This window comes from Pterocles gutturalis, unplaced genomic scaffold (genome assembly GCF_000699245.1).
Source record: "Pterocles gutturalis isolate BGI_N339 unplaced genomic scaffold, ASM69924v1 scaffold3379, whole genome shotgun sequence".
NCBI lineage: Eukaryota > Metazoa > Chordata > Aves > Pterocliformes > Pteroclidae > Pterocles > Pterocles gutturalis.
The window spans coordinates 31,360-54,026 of NW_010132936.1; the positions used below are offsets into that span (position 1 = coordinate 31,360).

At 43.3% G+C, this 22,667-nt stretch overlaps 1 protein-coding gene across 1 annotated transcript in view; it reads left to right on the plus strand.

Annotated features, from left to right (window-relative positions):
* Positions 1 to 7,768: 7,768 nt before the first annotated feature.
* The window catches only part of STAB1 (stabilin 1), a gene marked incomplete at its 3' end in the record, with an annotated part of 55,394 nt that continues 40,495 nt past the window's right edge, over positions 7,769 to 22,667 (plus strand). Inside the window, exons 1-10 of the mRNA XM_010081036.1 lie at positions 7,769 to 7,792; positions 13,036 to 13,172; positions 14,644 to 14,759; positions 15,945 to 16,030; positions 16,956 to 17,025; positions 17,740 to 17,835; positions 18,288 to 18,404; positions 19,155 to 19,351; positions 19,564 to 19,694; positions 21,251 to 21,378. Of these exons, the coding sequence (XP_010079338.1) occupies positions 7,769 to 7,792; positions 13,036 to 13,172; positions 14,644 to 14,759; positions 15,945 to 16,030; positions 16,956 to 17,025; positions 17,740 to 17,835; positions 18,288 to 18,404; positions 19,155 to 19,351; positions 19,564 to 19,694; positions 21,251 to 21,378 (1,102 nt within the window). The remainder of the gene's footprint in view (positions 7,793 to 13,035; positions 13,173 to 14,643; positions 14,760 to 15,944; positions 16,031 to 16,955; positions 17,026 to 17,739; positions 17,836 to 18,287; positions 18,405 to 19,154; positions 19,352 to 19,563; positions 19,695 to 21,250; positions 21,379 to 22,667) is intronic.

Genomic DNA, 22,667 nt, shown 5'->3' on the forward strand with positions numbered 1-22,667 from the left:
CTATTCTGTATCCATTGGGGTTAAGAAGGGAAGGACAGTTTTGATTCATATGTGTTGGCTGGTATTGCTTCAAACTGATGCTCCTTAAAAAAATAAATGGGAAAATTTAGGTTGGAAGAGACCTCTGGAGGTCTAACAGACAATCTCAAAACAGGGCAGACTTCAAACATCACTCGGGGCCTGGTCCAAACAAGTTTTGAGTCCACAGTGGCACTGGGAATTTGGAGGTTCCATGGAGTATTTTTCTGTGCTGATGTGGAGCTTGGCTGTGCTCTTTGGGCTCCAACTGCCAGGAATGTTGCAGTCAGTGCAAGGATGACAAAGACACAGCCAGCCAGTCAATGAATGCAGTGAAGTTCCCATGCCAGGAATGTTGCAGTCAGTGCAAGGGTGACAAAGACAGCCAGTCAATGAATGCAGTGAAGTTCCCTCCGCAACCAGAGGTGAGGGACATTACTTGAGTGCTGTTTTGTTTACACTTAGCAGAGGAAACCTAGCGTCCTCTCAAATTTAGACCAAACTGAACAATTAAGGTAGGTGCTGTAGACTCTTGGGGAAAACGTAAATTTTCCTGTACTTTAGAGGTCTTCTATTCCCAGAAATCTCCAGGATACTTATGTTTAAGCGTAATTGTCATTAAGTAGAAAAAACTAATTTCTAAAATAAAAATCTTAGGGATAATTAAAAGCTTAAATTATCATTAGGTTTTTTTAAAGTAACTGTCATTTATTTGTAATTCTCATAGGTAACACTTAAGAGGAACCTGTGGCAACTCAGTCAGTCTGATCTGCAAACATTTGAGAACTTATTGGATGAATAGATCATTGATAATCTGGTTTATGGTTTAAATGAATGCAAAGGGAATATGTAATGAGTCCTTTGGAACTGCCTAGGACTTGAGCCAACATGAATACATACCTGTCTCTCACACTAGGAATTATGCTTGTCATCGTTTCTGGATAAGTCAACCCTGCTTCTGTCTTACTTGTAAGGCCTGTCTTGGGGGATGCCTTGTGCTTGAGATAGACCTGAGTTCTGTTTCTAAGCATCCTTCCTAAAGCCCAGCTGCTCAAATGTATTTTAATACACTAGTGTTAATCATAGACTCATGTATTAGAATAAGCAAGGATAATCCCCTGCTTGTTACATAGTTTGAGCAGTTAAGGTCTCTACAGATTTTTTGCAGCAAGAATACATCTGTGATTAAACTTGGACTTTTCAGTCCACAGATGTTTGAAACATTAAATCTGTTCCTTTGGATCAAATTATTAATTCAGGAAACAGGTACAATTCCCCTTTGAGATCTTGGTAAAGACTGATCACATTTCAAAATGAACAAGATGTTCAATAATTTATTAGATATGTACGGCAGTATTTCTTGATCCTTCTATCAAGTATCACAGCTATGGTGCTGTCAGAATTGTTTATTTTCAGGGCATTTTTTTCAATAAATAGTCTTTTATATTCTGCCAGGTAAACCATGGGCTATGCAAAGTAAAGTGTCTTCCCTGACACCTGAGCTTTTTTTCATTTTTACCTGAAAATAAAATACAACCAAACCTGAAACAAGAAATCCCCCTCTTCTGCCCTGAGATATCTCATCCCCTGCTCTTTTGCCCATGTTAAAACCTGCTGGAGTTACAGTGCTTTGTGGGTGCAATTTTCTGCTCATTTAAGTACAATGTTAAGCTGAAAAATGTTATTCACTGTCATTCCTCAGCACCAGCCTGTTGTCTTTATTGTCTAATTCTAAGGTAATCTTTCATTTCTAAATATAAGGATTTATTTAAATGAGTTTTCCTTGAAAATGCATAATCCTTCATCTTGAACTTTATGAATTGCCTGATTGATTTCATAAAGATTTCTCAGAACTTTCCACTTTGGCCAATACTGGCAAAACCCCATCTGAATAGATGCATAAAGAATAATAGCTGGCGTTGGTAAGCTGGGCACTAAACCCTTGTGCTTTGGACTTCAGGGTCTCTGAGAAGGGATGATGAGAATTCCCAGCATCTCTAAAGTTGTTGAAAATGCTGATAGTGGGATACCAACTCTCATCTCTGCCATGCTGTTCTCAGGGAAGTGCTTCGCACTGAATTGCACTAATCCTCGGCAAACAGTTTGTTATAGCATTAGTCAAGCACATCATAGGCCCTTTCTATCCCTTGTAGATAGCAGTATGTGAAGGATAAGCAGCACCACCATGGGAAAACACGCTGCCTCTTCAGTCATGCTGATGTGAGCAGGTGTTGAGTTTCAATACCTCAGCCTATTTGTTCAGACAATTTTATTCAGATATCTAATTCATATTGAATATTTGTGGGGAATATAGTCCCTGACTCCCAGTGCAGTCTCGGAGCACTGTTTAATAGATGGGAAAGGTACAGAAGTAAAACCAACAGATGGGAATATGTAGCTGGCTTTCACTTTAGGAGCATGTGCAAAGGAGGTGAGTCAACAGCAATAAATAGGCCAGGACTTAGCACATTTATGTACTGACATTTGTACTGCTACCCTTCAAGGTTTTGAACTAACAGGATGTGAGCAGCCGTGACAATTTCCTCTTGAATCGTGTGACAACGTTGTGCTCAGGCAGCTCTACCCGTCTGTTTGGAATTGGACCATTGCGTGTGTGCATGTGTGTGAGAGAGAGAGACTGCTGTTTGCTGTGCGACCCTTCAATTTTTTTGCTTTTATCAGCAAACTTTAAAATTCCTGTTCCTTCCAACTTGTCAAGAGAAGAAAACCAAAAAAGTAGGATTGTGTCCTAGCCTTTGCACTAAGAGCCTCGGGTATGTTCAGTAACTATGGTGCAGCTGGCCCTCTCCCTACACACAAGCACTTCTGGCTTGGTCTGTTTAACCCTTTGCTCTTCAGACTCACAGCCTTCTTACACACTTATAATTTGTAGCAAAGAGAATTTATGTTCTTTCCTAGAAGAGCAGAATGAGAGTCCGTTTCTGTCTATAGATGTTACCAAATGGTCAGCTCCCACAGAAGCTGTGTGGCAAGGTAGACTGGATGGTAAATCATTTGTCTTGGCTCTGTAATTTCTGTAAAGATTGCTTAAACAAAAGATTTCAATAGCAGGAAATTGCCCAAGCTAGCCACGGCTGCACGCACTCCACAGAGAAGGGCTGGTGACCCAGCATTTTAAAATTCAGTGTGTGACACAGGCAGGGAAGCTGGGAGGGTTTGTAGCTATATCCTTTGCCTTTACCCTGGTAACTTTTTTTTTCCCGCGGAACAGGTTGAGTAGTTTTTGCCAGCAGTTTCTCAGCTCTGCATGGAAAAAAATGCCAGGTCTTTGATAAGTTACTTTAGAGGACCCAACCTTTCGTCAATGCATAGAGCAAAAAAAAATGAGTAAGGAAAAAATCCTGAGTGCTGCTGCTTGCCAACAATCTGGTCATGATTTGGGAGACTGATATCACAAGGTGTTTTGTAGAAGTCATCTTTGTCAGGGGCAGTGAAGATGATGCTTCTGAGACCCACATATGTGACTTCAGTTGCTAAACCAGCTGCCTCCTGCTATGTGGGCAGGAGACACTTGACTGATAAGTCCACCTCCATTCTTTCCAAAGCAAACAAAAGCCCATGTGCTCAGCCTCACAGATAAACACACTGGCAGACAGTTGACAACTCCTACTGTATATTTTAAAATTGGATTTGCACAATCCTGTTTCAATCAAACATTGACTAAGACATGAATGAAACCCTTCTACCCTGCCTGCACAGGGCCATTAGCATGCTCTGTCGTCAGATCCTTACAAGTCTTGTCTATAAATTTTCCCATTGCTGAAGGGTTTTTTCCCCCTCAGTTTTCGTGTCTCACATATTCCTTTAACTGTTAGTGACATAGCAAATCCCATGGCTTAATTCTTAATGCACTACTGGATAGTTCCTCTGTAAATTCTGGACAGTTTAGAAGCAATCAGATGTTGAGTGCTCTGACAGATCTCAGGATCTTCCTGTGTCAGAATTTGCAGGATTGAAATGCTTTGTGCAGACATCTATAAATGACCTGGTCTCATACAGAAATGAGGGAGGGAACTGGGTTTTTTTTATTTATTGACAATTTTAAAGGGTGTTGGACAGAACAGTGGAATCAAAAAATTGACTCAGTGCATTATGCCTCTAAGGCATAAGCTTTTTATTGATGTCATCCACGAGAAAATCCATCTATCATAAGAGAACAGAAACAGTGTAAGTGGAGCAGTAATTTGTGTTTATTTTGCCCAGTTTTGTTCCCTGTGCTGTTTCCATCCTGGTGTTGCCATCTTTGGTGATCCTGGCAACTGGACTGCCACTGCAAGCATGTTGGCTTTTTTCCACTGTGCACTGAGCATTATTAATGGCTCTTGGCCACCCGTTAATTTGGAGGCAGTTGGTACTTCACCTTCTTACTGATTCCCAGAATCATGTAGACATGAAGTTGATGCAGGTTTTGGTGTTCCAGATCCAGCAGCAGTGATCAGAAAAGTAAGTTTCCATTCCCTCAGAACCGTTCATGCTCAGTGGCTGAAACATGCTGCCTGTGCTGCTTGATCAGGAAAGCAGCATCTGAGGACAGAGGACCTCTTGATTTTCAGTTTATGCTCTGCTGCTGTATAACGGTGCTACTCAGTGTTTGCAATTTTAGCTTGTATTTTGCTGTTGTATTGCTTGCTTTTAAGTGAGGTATGGTCAGATAAGGAAGCTGGCCTTGAACCTTTTTATGTTGCTGTGAATCTTGATTTATTTAATTCAGAAAAGGAATTTCACTAAGCCTTTCTCTCCATTCCCTTCCAGTTTCCTTGCAGTAGGTCAGGCACAGTAATAATAAGCCGCAGTGAAAAGCCTTGGAATCAGTCTTTGTGTGTCCTTTTTCCCCTGTACCATTTTCAGTGTTGAGCTATTTTGAAAATAGCCTGAAGGTTCATTAGAAGATGCCCATGCCTCTTCAAGTGCCTCAGGGTAAGCTATTTTTTCACTTTAAAAGCTTATTGGCTATCTGTGGATGCCCCGTACTAGCAGCTTAATCCCTATGTCATATAGCCAGCTCTCAGAAGACCATCAACAAGCACTCAGCATCCTTCTAGGCTGCCTGTTTTAGCTGTACGTACCTGTCAGGTAGCAGCTGGAGCAGAGGAGTCTTATTCTTCTGTTTACATGGCCAGCCTGGTACCATGACTGTAGGTAAAGAAAGCATTGTACAGCTTCCATACAAATGTCCCCCTCTACAAGAACGTCTCCACTGTCCATTTACCACTTTGCCATCCCACCAGAACTGGTCTGAGTTCTGTTGCCTCTGCCTCATTTAAGAGATGTGCAGGGTACCAAATGATTTCCAGAGCTGTGTGAGCCCTCTGACCACGACAGAGTGATCTGCTGGGCAGCAGTGGTCCCAGGGCTGCGGTTGTCCTGTATGGGACAAGCGGGCTGAGTCATCGGATTGAGTTGTGGGCTGGTACTTCTCACATGGGTTGCAGTGGATGGTTGTGTGCCTTATCTGCTTCCTGTTAGTGCAGGATATATAATAATGCTTGCTGTCCATCATGCTGGCTGTCTCTGTAGGATGGAGCACAACTAACGGCACTAGTAAGTACAGCAGTTCTTATATACTTCATATACTAGCACGTGTATTTTTGTGTGGGGAAAAAAATATTAATGCTCTCAATTTTTATGTAAACACAAGAGAAGCTTCCTGCCCTGGTTTCATTTAGGCACCTTCATGTACTATTAATGGCTCAACACTGAAAAGATCTCTCATTGTTCAGTAGGATTTATTACTAACAGAAACCGTCTTTAGACTGCTCGCTGCAGTGGGTTCTCTTGGCAGTGCAGGGAGGCAAAGTCCATGTAAAATCTGTCAATAATCAATTCTTGGTTGTTTGTAATGTTCAAATGAGAAATTAAATTGCAGACCATACCTCAGGCTAGCTTTTTTTTTTTAATCCTATTTTCTGACTTTCCTTTTCTGAGTGCTGTAGAAGTGCTCCTTGGATTCATCAAGCTGTCAGCAGAGTGTTTGGAAAATGATGTATTTTGCCTCTGCTGCCATAGCACCTGCAAAATGTGATGCTTTTCTTGCTGAGAAACTCAAATATTTTAAATAAATACCAAAGCCTACCCAAAGTGCTTGATTGATTGCTAGGATGTACTTATTGCTCTGAAGTGCAGCACGTCACTCTCATTGCTTTGTTCATGCATGCTTTGGGATAGGCAATGGTCGGGTCTACCTTCTGTTTGAGGTGTTGTGGACATATTAACATCAGTGGTAAAAGGAAATTCACTTACCTTTCATGAATTCAGGGTATTTAAGTTTGCCCATTGGATTTGCCTTCAGTTAAGCATACAGTTAACCTCTTTTCATTCTAATTAGTTGAAAACTATGGATTTCCTTCCTTCTGTTTTGAACTGATATGTAAGAGGAAATCCGTAGATGTTCCTGTTTTGCGTAAACCTTTTACTAAGGAGTTCTGCTTGTGCATTTAAAAAAAGAATAGAAAGAAAGAAAAAGGTGGTATTGATTCAGACGTAACACTAGAAGTAGCAGAATCACTTCTGAAGGCTTTGCAGCCAAAAAGAACAGTGCGAAAATGCTCTCTCCCTGTTTACTTTTAACCTCTGGTTTGTCTTGGATCTGATTCTTAGTAGGCGGTCTTATCCTACAGAAATTGCAGCCTCTATTGCCACCCCTTTTGTGGAAAGGGTCCTGCCTGTAAAAGCATGAAAATGCATCCTCCTGGGTTGCTGTTTTTCTTCTTAGCAGCATGCTTCACTCCCACAGCTGACTGCCAGAGTCAGAAGGTAAGTCTATGAGTCTTTCTTTAAATGTTCATTGAATGGTTCTTCATATTTGGATGGTTGCTTCTTATGAAATACTCCACCACAAAACTCCTTTTTCCATTTACATCAAGTTAGGTACAGAATAACATCCATAATTAAACTTGAGGACCGTAGGGTATCTTCTCTACATGTGGGTGGGTACGTGTGTAGTCAAAACTGAGGAGCTAAAAATAAGGTTGAAGGGAGCTGCTTGAATTTTAGGTCAGATGAAATTTGTATTTATGGTCCGGACGGAATGCAAAAGTAACAATATGACAGGACTGGACATCCTTGTCTTCCACTATTCAGTACATGTGATGGGAGCTTAGCATCCGGCAGGACAGGTCTGTGAGTTTCCTGGGAGAATTGTATTTAAAAAAATTAAAAATCTCATCAAATTGTTGCTTTGCATCAGTGTATATACCTTTGTTTCAAATACATTTCCCAGCGGCTCCCCAGTGAGGAGTGTGGAATACTTTCCATTTTGTTTCAGTTTTGTTCTGATTTTGTTGATTTTCTTTTGATTCCTTTATCTCCGTTCTTGTGTTTAGCAGCAGCATCTAGAAGAATGCATGATGCCTTTGTAGATCTGTGGTCTAGGCTCCATGGTGCAGCAACCCATTTTCTGTAGGCAAGAATACACGCTGATTCGTGCTATATTGTTTTCTGACATCGCCCTTGTTGTGTCCTGCTGTTGGAGGAGTGAACTGGCCTACAAAGTTAGAAGTTGTGTGAGGCATTTGGAAACCTTATTACTTGGGGATCTGAGCTACGGAAGGCTTGTCTTGCCTTGAATGACAAAGAGGGGCCCAGGGGGAGTGCACAAACCTGTGCTAAGGAAGGTGCGTGTGAGTCTGAAAGGCTTAGTTTAGAAAAAAACAGAGCACTGAAAAGATGCTTCAGTGTCAGAACTTTGGGTGGAAGCTTTTCTATAAACCCTTTCATAAAGGGGTCCTAAATGGCTAATAAGCATGTAAATAAGGTAAGAACCTCATGAGCCTTTGGGCTTGTAGGATCATACAAACGTGATTTGAAGAAGTGTATCTACTAGTGTTTTTTGTTTGTCTGGAAGCATGGGTTCCAGGCACATGGGTTCCAGTGTGTATCAGTGTGTTCAGGGGCATGGGCTCACATCTTCAGCTGGTACAAGTGGCAATTTTGGTCTCTCGACTTTGAGACACTGTGTTGTTTTCTGTAATCCCTAAGGTGTCTGGTTTGGTGTGAAACAGTTAAAATATCAGGTAACGAGTACCCACTCCCAGAGAAGTTAAATGTTTTGAGTGACCTCTGGAGCAGTTTATTTAACCCAGGAAAAATACCCCCCTTTTAGAGCTTTTTCCACAAAAGGCTCCCTCTTTTTGGAGAAAGAAAAAAACATTTGAAAGATTATAATGGGAGGAAAAACAAGGGTCTAATAAAGTCCTCTTCGGTAGTTTAAGGTGGCCATTGGATCTGATTGCAACAGAAGTGCTGTGATTCCACAAGAGGCCTCCATTGGCTTGCAGGAGACTTGCAGGGGCCATCAAGAGAGAAAAGAGAGATTTTTTGCTAGCTGTTTTTCAGTGATGTTGCCCCAAGGCTCTCATTTGATGGCTCAAACATGACAGCAAATCTGTTAGCCTGATTTGGTTTTTGTATACCTCTTGGTATGGGCTGGGGAAGATGCAGCAGATGTGAGAAACATGAAATTTTTTCTGATGGGAGGAGGCAGGTTCCAGGCTGTGCTCTCTGCATCCCTCTGCCTCCAATGCTCTGCAGCTGAGATGGTGGGAAACATCCAGGGCAACAACAGATCTTGTGTTACGTGATCTCTGAGCTTGATTGTTCATCCTCGTGCTGGAAAGTGTCTTCCTTGGACAAATGTGAAGGGTTTGTGTGTCCAGGAGCTGCTGGTCTGTTCAGCTGAAGTGTTACTGAGAACTTCTTGGGGAGGTACATGGCTATAATGACTCAAGCATGTGTCTACAGCTCTGTTTTGTAAAGGGCACTGGAGACTTGGTGATTCATTAGATAATGTCTATTTCCAGAACTGGCTCCCAGGATTGTTGGAACCAAACACTGCCGTCCAAATATGTTTTTCTTTCTTCCTTGAGGTTTTGCCATGCAGAACGATTTGTGTTATGGTTTGGGAGGAAAAGATGAAGGGAGAAAATTAGGGGAATGAAACTAGCCCTTAAAAAAACCTCCCCAGTTTATTCTCTTGAGGTGGAATAAGAGAAACACGAGTGCTTGAGACAAAAGGGACATATGTGTCAGATTGAGAGGAGGGAAGGAAACACTGCAGCATCCAGAAGCTCAGATATGTCTCAGCTAAGCACAGAGGGCAGCAGCTGCTCATGCACATCCATGTGTTTGAGTGCAGGGAGAGGGCACAGTCCAGCCCTGGCAAGACAGAGCTCTGCGTGGACAGAGGCACCCTGGCTCTCAACTGCTTTCGGTTACAGTTAGATGTCTTGTGCTTTAAAAGCCTCCTTGAGTTTTGGAGCTGCGTGAGAGCACCAGTCTTCCTTTTCTGTTGTTTGTTTGTCTGTTTTTTGTTGTTGTACCTGAAGTGTGATACAGGCTCACATCATCATCTGATCAGCATGGTGACTGTTTTCACCCCCTTTCCCTGGTCTATGTCTTGTGCTTTAAAAGCCTCCTTGAGTTTTGGAGCTGCATGAGAGCACCAGTCTTCCTTTTCTGTTGCTTTGTACCTGAAGTGTGATACAGGCTCACATCATCATCTGATCAGCATGGTGACTGTTTTCACCCCCTTTCCCTGGTCTAGCCACTGTGCTCCTCATTGACTCTCTGCCCACCAGGCAGCATTGCTGTGTCACAGGGGCAGACATTCCCTCTTGCTCTTCCTCTCCACTGTCTTCAGACTTTGAAACAGCGGTCACAGATGAGCCCAAGGGAGCAGTGCATCGTTGTTTTCCATGAGGCTGTGTCCCAGGAGATACCTCTGACTCAAACTCCTCTCTATCTTTCATCCTCTCCAAAATTCAAGTATCCAAGCTGTTGCATTTATGTCCCTTGATTCTCTCATCTGCTTTCCTAAGAAGCAAAATACTCCAGAAAATGACTGCTTCATCAGTTCTGTCACTCAAATAAGAAGGGAAATATTTTTTTATTTTCCACACAGCTGTTTTCTTCCTCTTTCCTCCCGCCTTTTGCTGCTGACACCAGCATATTTCCTTCAAAAAAGGGGAACATCTTACTGGAAAGCTGCCTAAAGCTCGTGAAGTGTCCTAGGAAGGTAGGGTAGGGGGCATTCCACAATACCTGTCTTCTCTTAGAGGCCTGCAAGTAGTTAAAGATACCAACAAGGAGAAGTGACGGCCCTTCTCCTCTCCCAGTGTCCATCTCCATTTAGAAATGGAGCCATATTGATGAAGGAAAGAGAAGGAAAATGGAATGTGTGAATAGTGGTGTCTACCATGACCGAAAACACATTTAATGTCCCAGCTGTGTCTGACAGCCAACTCCTGATGCCTGGAAGTGAAGATAAAATAGAAGATTGGAGAGTTTTCGTGTTTTGTGCTCTACTGTTTGTGTGGTGTTTTTCATGCAGATAGGGTGGCTCAGACACCTGACAAGGTTTGTGGGGTAATTCTGACAATGTTAATATTGTAACTCATGGGGAGGCATCCACCTCTGTGTTTCTTCCTTGGGCGTCTTCCCATTGCTCTTTCTAAGGCATTGTCTCAGTTAAGGTAAAAGCTGGGATTTGATGGGACTAGGAAGGCAGGAGATGTACCATTCTGTCAGAACCAGGTGCCTGGTTTCAACTGGCTCCTTTCAAAAGCCCAACTTTAATTTGGAGCCCTAAATTGTACTTGAATCAGCTGGTTGGATGGGCTTCTTCCCTACCCCATCGATGGCACTGTTGATCTTTTGAGACAGAGTGCTCTGGAGGTGCTATCTCATTTATCCATCCGTATTGGCTGTCTTCTCTGTTTTGCTCCATGGAAAAGGGGAAATCTTCTCTGCCTGCACTGTGTACCAGTGGGGTGGAAACATAAGGAACAGCAAAGCTGAGCTGTGTCATGCTGAATAAAATTAGTAAAGCTGGTGCTCACAGGACATAGATAGGTGGATTTGGTGGATCTCGGGTTGTTTTTGTGTTGTTTATAATGCAAGGAAGAGAGTCCTTGACACAACAGGTTCCTTGGGGATTCTGACACCAAAGGACAAGGAGGTTACTGTATGGTAAGGAAAGCCCCAGTTGCTCAACCTGGAATTAGTATCTGTGTGAGGGACCGCCACAGACAAAGAAATCACTTTATTGGGTAGCATTCTTGCATGGATGGCTGCAGAAGATGGATCCATGAAGATGAGAAAAAGCTCAACAACTCCAGGCAGAGGGAACATGGGTGTGAATCAGGAAACCATTCCAGGGAGATGTCCCTGAGGACCTGGGACTTGAGGGTTATCTCTCAGGAGGTTTTCCTGACAGTGTCTGGTGGCTATCATCTGGGAGGGCCTTCCTGAGCTGTTGATAACTGATGGGAAGCCATGGGCTTCCTCCCCTGCCTTGAGGCAAATGTACACATTTGAGCTTAAGTTCAGAGGAAGCAGAGCTGTGATTGCTGATGGGAATTCAGAGCACGGAGCTCTGGGCACAACAGAGCTGCTGAATTAACAGCATTGTTCAGGTTTGGCTTAAAAAATCCCAGATCAAGGCCACCTCCCAAAATTTGATCTAATGTTTTTATTTTTAGAAAATACAGTGCCTGTAGAGGCACACTGGAGGTGAGCTGGGTTTTTTTTCCAGTCAGTGACCTTTTGGGGAAACACAGCTCATGCCTCCCAACTTTTCTTCGCCATTGTCAGTGACAAACATTGTCTCTTTTTAAAATGAGCACCAAGGTTTCTGTGCAGTGGCTCAACCCCAGGAGTTTTGGAACACAATGAAAGACTTTTGGGGTAAAATAATGAGCTTTAATGACAAGCTGGCATATGATGATGATTATTTGCTCTGAGACTGTCTGTTTTTCGTCTGCTCTGGCTGTGTTTCATTTGGAGAAGCACAGTTGGTGGGTACGGAGATACAGAAGAGCCCTGTGAGGAAGCCTGAACCCCTGAAATTATCCTGGTTGGGTGGAAGGACTTGTGCTGAGTTCATCACCAGCCATGTGAATTATCCAAGTCTCCTGCCTGATGTTCTTGCCAGTGTTTATGTGGTTCTTCTCACCTAGGGTCAAAGCATCAGGGGCCATCCAGGTGGTCAGGGAGGTGCAGAGCACCTTTCCTTGTAATGCACCCCCCTGCTCCTGCACCTTCTGGAAGACAACTGCCATGAGAAATATTTGTGTGAGCAGCTCCTGGGCTCTGGGAAATAGACTCAACTAACACATTTGGTTCTTCAGACCCATGAAGCAGCAATGAAACCACCAGTGAACAGGATCATATCAGTGGCATGGAAAACAGACACGCTGTGTTGCATTTTAATTCTGTGTCTTCTGGCAAAGGTTATTTAGGGCTTGTCCTCACATACCATTACCACATGTTTGCAAAAGATCATCCTAAGTTAGCAGTGCACAGTTATTTTAAAAATGGTTAGAATTTTTCCTGTGAGGGGTAGGGGAAAGATAAGATAGCTGTGATCTGCCCTGTTGCCTCCTAGCTGAGATCCAAGCAGAGTAGCACGCAGCAGCATGACGTGAGGGAGCTGGGTCTCTTTAGCCTGGAAAAGAGGAGACTGAGGGGTGACCTAATTAATGTTTATAAATATGGAAAGGGTGAGTGTCAGGAGGATGGAGCCAGGCTCTTCTCTGTGACATCTAGTGATAGGACAAGGGGCAATGGTTTCAAGCTGGAACATAGGAGGTTCCACTTGAATATGAGAAAAAACTTCTTCACGGTGAGGGTGACAGAGCACTGGAACAGGCTGCCCAGAGAGGTTGTGGAGTCTCCTTCTCTGGAGACATTCAAAGCCCGCCTGGATGTGTTCCTGTGTGATCTGATCTGGGTGTTCCTGCTCCGGCAGGGGGATTGGACTAGATGATCTTTTGAGGTCCCTTCCAATCTCTAACATTCTGTGATTCTGTGATTCTGTGTGATGGCTTAGCCCACACGAGTGTGTGGTGCATCTCCCAGCAGCTGCACTGGCTGCTGCCCTCCCCAGTGATATCTAAAGATTGGTGCAATGTTGCTAAAGACAATAAAGGTTGGCAAGATGAGTGGCTAGGGTAACAGTTTAATTTTGGGCTTATTTCCATTCCATTTTTTCTTTTTAAGGTAAAATCCATGCGATGCGATGTCAAGACGATGTTTACCTTGAATACAGCATGTACTACTTGTGCTGCAGCATCTAAAATGTTCTGTCCAAGAGGCTGGTCAAAGACCACCCAAGGAGTAGGAGTGAGGGACTGCAGGTAAGGCCTATTTCCTAACCATGTTAAGGTTTTGGTGCAGCCCTGCTATGGAAGCAGTAGTGTCTATGCCTTCAGGAGAGCGCACGTGTTTTCTGAGCTCTAAAGATCTAAGGAGTTTTGTTTTCAGATGCATAAAAATGGATTTATGGCCCCTGTTATTGTCGTTTTTGTCTCCTTGCAAATCCCAGGGACTTTTTGTTGGGCATAAGGTTATATAATATACACAGAAAAAAATACATAGTAATTACCTCTAATTTGCCCTAAACAGCCTGAGTTTGCTAATCCTGCTGTATCAACTTAACGGGTCTGTCTAGCATAGAAACCTGTTTCAGACCCAGAATCCCATAGTGAATTATTAGGAAAATAATATAATGATAGTTCCCTTGGCATATCCTCCCAGCTTCCAGCAAGAATCCTCTGAACTTTTTACCTTCCTACTTTGCTTTGTGGCAATTGCTTGTTCATGTGTTCCTTGCTCTTACTCTGTTGGGCTTGGCTCTAATAGGAAAAGGGTGAAGGAAAAACTGAATTTACCAGGAAGTTTTTAAAAAATGAAACACTATAGATTATTGTTTGCCTATCTATTCAGTAGTGAATGTTAACAGTTAATATATAGCTCCATTGTCTACTGTTCTCTGTAGTTCTGTATTCTGTTGAAATACTTTAAAAATAGCTGTAGCATTTTGCAGTTTATAGCAGTTTTTGCACAGACACACTGAGGAGTCAGATTGAAGCCAAAGCGGCAGTGCTATTGAGACAATTTCCAAGTTCCTTTTGGGAAGGATGTTGAGCCAAAAATAAAATGATACTTCATTAAGAATAATGTGTATGTATGCAACTTTTCTGAGTGTTATCTGCTCCTGTGGTGGTTACTGGACAGACCCAAGAAGAGTTCTGTACTGCATACGTGCAGAACAAGAGACACTGCCACCAAGGGCTTACCCTGTGTGTAGAGGTGATGAATGAAGGGTTGAAAAGAAGTTGCTTCTTTTGGGGATCTAAGGGGTTTGTCCAAGATTTAATACAGAATCTAAATAACAGAGCTATTAAATCCAAATTTCCAGCATCCCAATCTGGAATCTTTAGTGCAAGACCGAAAGAGACGAGTCCTGCAAGGAGACTTACTTTGTTCTTTCAAGGTTACTTTAGGCGTGAAGTTGAATGTTGAGTCACCCTGGAGATCCTAACTTTGTTTCTATGCTGTCTAACCCTCCAGATTCCAAGGTTTCTGTCCTGATGCCCTCAGACGGCCCAAAAGTTTATTGTAACCAATCTTTGAGGCTCAAATTAATGGGCATCCTTAGAGAAGGCATAACCCAAGTGCAAACTCTCGTGTGCCTGCACGGCAGAGGGAACGAGTGCCCTTCCTTCCACAGAGCTCAGTGCACTGCAGTGTGATTGCTTAGAAACCCTCCAACAAGCATGTGGTATGTTTGTGTTGTAACATGAATCTTGGATTGTTCTTTTTAAGATACACTGTCAAGTTAGGAGAAAATACCCTTTCCCAGCCAGGGTGCTATCACATATGTAAGAAGGAAATTGAGGAGAAAAAGTGCTGTCCAGGATTCTGGGGTACAGAGTGCTATGGTAAGTTTGTCTTCTTTTTACAACACTCTCTAGCTGCTGGAGAAGTCAAACCAGTTTTAATAGCAGGCATTAAATATGCATTGAGGTGATTAATTTTCATTATTTCTCGAATACTCACAAGGGCTCTGTTATCTGTTTGGGAGGTTCAGAATATAATGGGGAAGGAATCTCTTTGCTTCAGATGAGTTGAATCCTCTTAGACTGAACACATAACATAACCTCCTGTGGTAGAACTTCCTTTTGTCTCTTCTTTAAAAATAAGCTTTTGGAAAGGGATGTTTTTGTTCCTCTTTAAGAAAGTTTCCAAAGGAAGAGGAAGATATTTCTTTCTGATGTCCCTCTAGTCTGCAGTGCATGTGCCACGTGTGCTCCTGTATCGTCTGGAGTTAGTCAGCCATTCAGCCCCACAAAATACTTAGCAATTCCAGCCCAAGTGAAAAAAGCCATCCCAAAACTCCCCCTCAGGTTTATGCCAAGCAATGAGAGTTTGTTTTGTGTTGTCTCAAAAAATCCAAAAGCAAGACCTACTGAGCTAAACACTTCTCATACGATTGACTGATTGCTGGAATATGGAAAGACATGCTCCCGTCCTGCAGAAAATAGGAGGTTGTGTGAAAGCTTGGGCCTGGTCCCACACAGAAGTGGCTTGAATAAGCAGTTGGCTTTGTTAGAGGATCGCATGTCTAAAACTTCCAGCAATAGTCCCCAGAATTTGGAGGGACCTCACTCTAAAGATGTGTGGACCGTGTTTGTCTGATCACACTTCCTGATCACACCTCATGAAGTCAGGGAAAGCTGAAAATGCTCAATATCTCTGCAAAGCAGGCTCCCACCTGTCCTGAGTTTCAGAGCTGCCCTCAAATGTTTGACACCGCCTCCCACTGATGCTAGCAGCAGTGGCTACACCTCAAAACATGGTTCAGCGCCTTTGTTGAAATGTAGTTAGTTGCCCATTGGAACTTTTCCTCAGACTTCTAATAAAAGTCCTTTCGTAGCTGGCAGCGAGGTTGTGCCTCGGTGCCGCTCCTGGCCCTACTCGCCAGCTCTGGGCCAGTGTTAGGTGTGCAGGCAGGGACTTTGCTGGTGATGAGGCCATTGGTTTTGCACAACTGAGATGCTTAGGGGAAGAGGAGATGGAAAGCTGGATGCAATCTAATCTTGTCTGGCCTGTCTCTTGCCTGCTAGAATGTCCGGGTGGCTCTCAGAATCCCTGCAGTGGCCATGGGACATGCTTGGATGGTATGCAGCGAAACGGGACCTGCATCTGCAAGGTCAGTGCGTGATTTATTCTGAGGGCAATGTGCTTTTGTCAGAGGGAGTTGTATAATGTCTGTGTGGATGCTTTGGATGAAGGCTGCCCTTCTTCCTGGAAAGCCATTAGCAGCTGCTTTCATTCCGCATCAGTGTCTGTGTTTTTCCTTGAGGATTGGTGTGGTTGGCAATAGCACTAAGACACTGTTGGTGACAGTATGGAGTTGTGAAGGATCTCTAGGAAGAAATGAAGAGAGAATGTCATGGTTTCAGCCCTCTGATCAGTTGAAATAATCGGTGTCTTTCTGTGGCTGCAAGAAGCCCTGAGATACTTGGCTTTTAATGTGATGCATCTTTTCCAGACTTAGAGCAGTGTTTCTAAAATTTTTCTCTTAATGGATCAGTGTCAGACTTGAAATTTTCTCCTGTGAACTGTATGTTTTTACAGCATCTTTAATTAATAGCATTGTGAAGGGATAAGCTAAAATCCTACCTCTTGGGCCTCTCTTTGCAAAAGTTGCTTTTGGACTTACCTCAAAGACACATTATATCAATTAAAATGTATGCTAAAGTTCTCCAAGCCCTGTAAAATCAATGTCAAAAGTTCCATTGGCATTAGTGAATTCCGGGTTCCTTTTCTCAGAGAGATATCAGAAGCCAGGCTGGTACATTCCTGTCTGTTTGTGATCAGAATATTTTCCTCGACACCCACCAAATTTTGCTGGCATTTTGCACACCCTCTGTGTCTCGGCTTAAGCTGTGATCTGCTCTGCGTAGGGGCTGGTTGATACTACTAGAGCACTGAACAGACAGGTTTTCTTCACTGTATTGCTTCAACTGTCACAAAAAAATCAGAAATGGGGAGAGACTTTGAACTATAACAACGTGTGGAACAATGCAATAATACAGAAAAATAACATCTGTGACATTTTGGGGCCCTTCTAGGAGCAATACAGTGGTTTTGCCTGCCAGAATTGTCAAGATGAAAATCATTTTGGCCCAGACTGTCAGTCAGGTAAGGATGAGTAATTCAGGTGAAACCTGAAACAAATATATCTGAGAGCGAGGAAGGAGGAGGGGGAGGCTGAGTGAAGAAGGGTGCTGGAGATGAGGAGGGGATGCCAGCTGGCAGTGCTTAATAACAGGTGTCTTGGCATTTTGATTTTGTGCCCTTCTCCCCGGTCCCACTAGACAAATGATTCTCAGTCTTTCACTCAAATCAGTCCATTTTTCCTATTGTAAATCTCTCTCCTGCCATACCAGGGCTATCCCAATTTCCTCTCTCTTCTTAGCCAGGCTGTTACCTACATCCCTGAAGTGACCCACGCTCCCTTCCCAACTGTTTTCCAGGCTCCTGTAACTACCCTGCTTGTTTCCCAGCTTCTTCCTTGTTCCCTTCCCTACAAAATTAATACACACAGTGCTGCTTCTCATGTATGGCATTTTTGTAAGTGATTTATAACCAGTGCAGCCTGGCTGTTGAAGGAGCCCTTTTCATCCAGCTCCTGGTTCACTTGTATCCGTGCAGGTGAGTCGGGTGTGATCTTGGTGGTTGTGCTCATGCAGCGACACCAATGCTGGGATCACAGATGTGTTAGGCTCTCATAACACTGCCTCCTTCCACCTTGGCTGCAGGAGACTTAGAGGAGTGGGAAGTTAAAACACATGCCTGAAAAGCTGGTCTAGATCTTGCAGCTGGAGGTCAGGTTTGTCTGGATTTTCCTTGCAGTGTGTGACTGTGTGCACGGGGAATGCAACAGTGGCGTCACGGGGAATGGAAGCTGCACCTGCTATGGAGGCTACACTGGCCCCAGGTGTGACCAAGGTAAATACATTGGTAGCTGCAGAGGGCTGTTAGAGCTAAACTATGATACGGGCTTGGATGCATGTGTCTCAAAAGGAGCTTGGGGGCAATGAATGGCTTGGGAATGTAGAGGGAAAATGATCTGAGCACTGGAGATCGAGACAGAGGGAAAAGCTGGGCTCTGCTCCCCACTCCATGGCAGTGGCTGAGATGTACCATCTTTTTGTGCCTCTGTTCTTTCTCTGGAAACCAAATAGATCCTTTCTTGTCTCTAAGCCTTGTGGGACCTAACTACCTAGGCTGCCAAGTGATTTAGAGCTGTCCATGCTGCTTGTATCTCCTGTTTTTTTGCTGACTTGGGGCCTCTGCAAACCATATTTGCCTTAATTTCCAGATATGTAGTAAGGTAAGTTGCATCTTCCAGCAGTGCCCTGCATGCTCAAAGGGAAACTCTCTTTGCTGTGTGATTCCAGAGCTTCCCCTTTGCAAAGGCATAACGTGCGAAGCCAACAGTGAATGTGTAGTAAGGGATGGGACAGCGACGTGTGACTGCAAGCTGGGCTATAGAAAAAGTGGGACCACTTGCCAAGGTGAGAAACTTCTCTGTGACCCTAAGTGGTCCCCTCTTGGGAAAAGTCTTATTGCACTGTTATCTCCAGATTAATTTGATCCCTGTGAATACAATGTTTACATTGCTGCTGAGGCTTAAGAACCTGTTTTTTAGGAATCCCTTTAAGAATAAGGGCTAAGTTTTTGGCTCTCCTCTCACTTGGTCCTGAAAGCAAGAAATGAGTAAGAGTTGCAGGTTCCATCCAGCACTTGTTTATAAGTACGTACTGAATAACCATAACAATGGGATATTGGTGAGTCTGTGCCAGTCTAAATAATAAGATGTGCAATTGGAGGCTTTCTTCACTGATTTCAAATTTAAGTTTGTGAATTTGTTTTGTTAAAAGAAAGTCAATAAGATGCATGTGATTAGCTAGCTATGGACAGCTCTATTTTCACTGTCTTTTTGCAGTTTTTGCTGACCAAACTGCAGTTTCATAAATCCTCAGATATGATGGAAATTCAGCAGCAAATCCAGGCATCCTCTGTCACTCACACTTCTGTTACTGAAGTAGCATGAAGAACGTGTCATCCAAATTCCTCAGACTAAAAAATCCAAAATGTCTGCTGTCTGAAATTATTTTATTTTCCTGGGAAATTTTAGAAGTTTAATAGTATCATTTCCTTATACTCCATTCTTTCCAGGCCTTTGGCATTCTGCTGTGCTGCAGTAAGAGCTGTTTTGAAAACAGAAATTTGGTTACTCTCACCTGTCATCTCTTTAATTGCAGCTCAGGATCCTTGTGCTGCTTCTCCATGCTCCCCCTTCGCTGTATGTAAGGTTCTTGGACCACAAAAGTATCAGTGTACCTGCAAAGAAGGATTTAAAGGAGATGGGAGGATTTGCCAGCCCATAAACCCTTGTACTGACAACAATGGAGGCTGCCAGGAAAACTCTACAATTTGTGTTTACAGTCGTCCAGGAAAGGTAAGGGCCATAAGAGCATGTCAGCAACCTGTGAGGGTCTGAGAAATGGCCAAGAGTTCATTCTTCAAATGAACTCACCATTGTGTTGGTCAAATCTGTTCTCCTCACCTTAGATTTTTGCAAAGGGAAACCAGACAGCTCTTTTGTAGGGTAACTTCTTGGGTAAAAGATGATGAATGCAGCTCTGTAATCACTGTGTTGCTTTCCCGTAGTCATCTTGTGTTTGCAAGCCTGGGATGATGAGGAGAACTTCGTCCGAGTGTTCTGCACCTCCCAGCGATTGTCGGCAGTATTTTTGCGACGTGACTTCCACGTGTGAAATTAATTCCCAGGGGAATCCTAGGTAAGCCAGTTTAAAGATTGCTATCAAAGAAGCTTATCCTGCAGCTAGAATGAAAACTGAGCTTGGATGAGCTGAATTTTGAAGAAACTGAGAGCTAACTGAGGAGAATGGGCCAGAGTCACCTTCTGAGAAGAGCCTGTTTGTTACAAGTCCATTGAAAGTAAAGTTTTACATGAGTCACTGTCACTTTTGGCATGTGGGTCACAAGATGCTTTAAATCTGGGGCAGGAGAGTCTTCTGCGATGTGAACTGAAGATGTAGCTCCCCAGGTTGGTGGTATTAGTAGGGTGTTATCAGTTAATCAATCATTAAAAGGGAGTTGTGTGACTCTTGTTTGCTCACATTTGCCCACATTTGATTCTGAGAGCTAAGCCTTTGGCTCTCCTTGCACTCAAGCCTGTAAGCAAGAAATGAATTAGAGTTGCAGATTGACAGGGAAGGGGGAAGTTGAAAGAAGAAACATGAGACCTCATTTAGTCCTCTGGAGCAAAACACTTAGAAGTTGATACCCCTTAGATGGGACATATTGCCAGATCTAGGATAATTTTTGCATAATGGCCTCCCAAACACCAGAGGAAGCTTTACCAAGGATTTTGTGTGTTAACAAGAAAAGGTGGAGCTTCTCTGGGAGACTGAAGAGGGAAAGAGCCATCCCATCTCCTTGACTCTTCCTTCTCCGGTGCTGCTAAAACCGTTAGCATCCCCCTGCTCATTGTGTGCTCCAGGCCAGAGACGAAACACAGTGGCTTCCCTCTGAAGATATGCTAGCAAAGTGCAGGACGCGATGTTCAGCACAGTCCCTGCCTTAGTACATCTGTTCCCCAGCAGCTGGCACTCAGCCCTCTGAGGCTGGAGTAATGTCAAATCCCTCCCCTGTGTCGCATGTCTTTGCATCCCTGAAACAGAAAGAGCAGAGCCAATACTTGGACAAAACCCAAACGGGAAAAAACATGGTTATCAGCCATCAGCCAGTGATCTTAAGCACTCTCTGAGCAATGACTATAAATCCGTGTGAATCAGGACAGAGATTTTCACATGTAGATAAGCTTTTCTGGAAAAGTCATTAGCCTATCTGGGGCCCTCATTAAGTCTAATACAAACCGTAGCTAACTGATGCGCTTGAGCTGGCCCTTCTCAATGAAGCTGAGGGGTCACACAGGAGCTGTTCTAGATTTTCCCTTAGCCTGTGGTTTTTACACATTACCGCAAATTTTCAGATGCTGTAGTGACTGGTACTGATTGAATATCTGGTTAGAAAGGTGTCGATAAATATTTTGTGGCTGGCTGTATCCTGAACTGGAGAGCAGACAATCCTTATGTTGATTGTATCTGAGAAAGCATCTTCATTCTCTTTGGGTAGGTCCAAATTTGCTTGCACTCCAGAAGCATGCCTTTTTTCCTGTCACTTAGACAGAAGTTACTAAGCTCCTACCTACACCTTAAAGCTGGGATTTGTCTTTCAAGTGTAGATACTGACATGTTGTTCTACTCACATTTGTTGAATGTGTTGTGAACTGGCTTATAATTGTTTGTTATGTTTCATTCTTGTCTCTTAGCTGTGTGTGTAAAGAAGGGGAGATTGGAGATGGACGAAGTTGCTATAAAGATCTGTTGAGTGAAATGAATCAGCATAATTCACGAGGAAGGTTTGCTAGGAAATTAAACATTGCCAGGAAAATGTTTGGTAATTGTCTTTTGAATTTGTTTGGGGAATGGGGAAAATGTGGGGACAAGAGTGTGTCAGAGAAGGCTAAAAGCCTTTCAAGCATAATAGACCTATTTCGCAGTATATGACCGTGGGCTGCAAAATTAAACACATCACTCTGAACTCATGTTGCCAGTTCTGGATTGTGAATCAAGGAGACTGTTGCAGACAGCACTGTGGATGAGTATTAGGTATTTGACAGTCCTGGTGAAGGACATACCATATCTGCAGAAGAAGAAAAATATGCCTTGGAGGTGTTTGTATGAACCACCAGTGTTTCTCCACCTGCAATATCTATGTGGAAGGCTCAGGGATCTTTCAGCTGTCACTGAGTTTTCTAGCAGTGATGCCTGAGGTTGATGTGCCACAGGTCCTCGACTTAGTAGAATATCTACTAAGCCCTCAAACAGCTTCCTTGCCAGCACGCTCGTGTGAGTGGTTATTACAGAGATGAAAAGGCTTTATTCTATACACCAAGGTACTTTCTGAGTGAGGAATTGCTTTGCAAAGCATAGAGGACTGTTTTAGAACCCATGTACTGCAAGTGTGGGGAGCGATATCCACAAAGGTTGATTTTTTGCCTCACTGTAGTCCAAGGAAAGAATGAGAACCCTTTAGCTCGTGTCAAAGCATGTGTATGTTAGATGCCTTCTCCAACTCATCCTCTGCATAGTCTTCTCTTTCACCACTAACGACAGGAACTAAAGCAGAGCCAGGGCTCAAAGCTCAGCTTAGCTTTTGTGAAAACCCCTCCCTGCTACATAGCAGTGTTGCCAATACTCATTTTTTGCATATGTTTTCCATAATTATTTGTGCTATGGGCAACCACATAAAGATCTCTGGGCTCCTAACCCCTATGCAGTGGGACTTAGCCTTTGTTGATGAGTCGTTGACGATTGAGTGAAGGTTGACAACAGTGGGTTCATAGCAGCTCCTCAAGAAGTATTTAGTCTCAATAAATCCTGATGACACTCAAAAATCAGTAGTTTCAAGGGGAAGACAGAGGACACTTGGACCAAGAATAAGGTAATAAGCATGTAGGAACAAAATTATTATGAATACTCTGTAAATCTCAGTGAGTGGACCAAAGTCACCGAGAATCCTTCAGAAATCTGGTGGGCAAGGGCCTAAAACTAATGGCCACCAAGCTGGGATGTGATACTGTAGCAATACCAAACTCCCTCTAGTTCCTTGTAAACAAGTACTACTTACTTGTAGCAAGCTGAAAACATGTAGATTGAATTGTGCTGTTAACGAGAGGAATAATT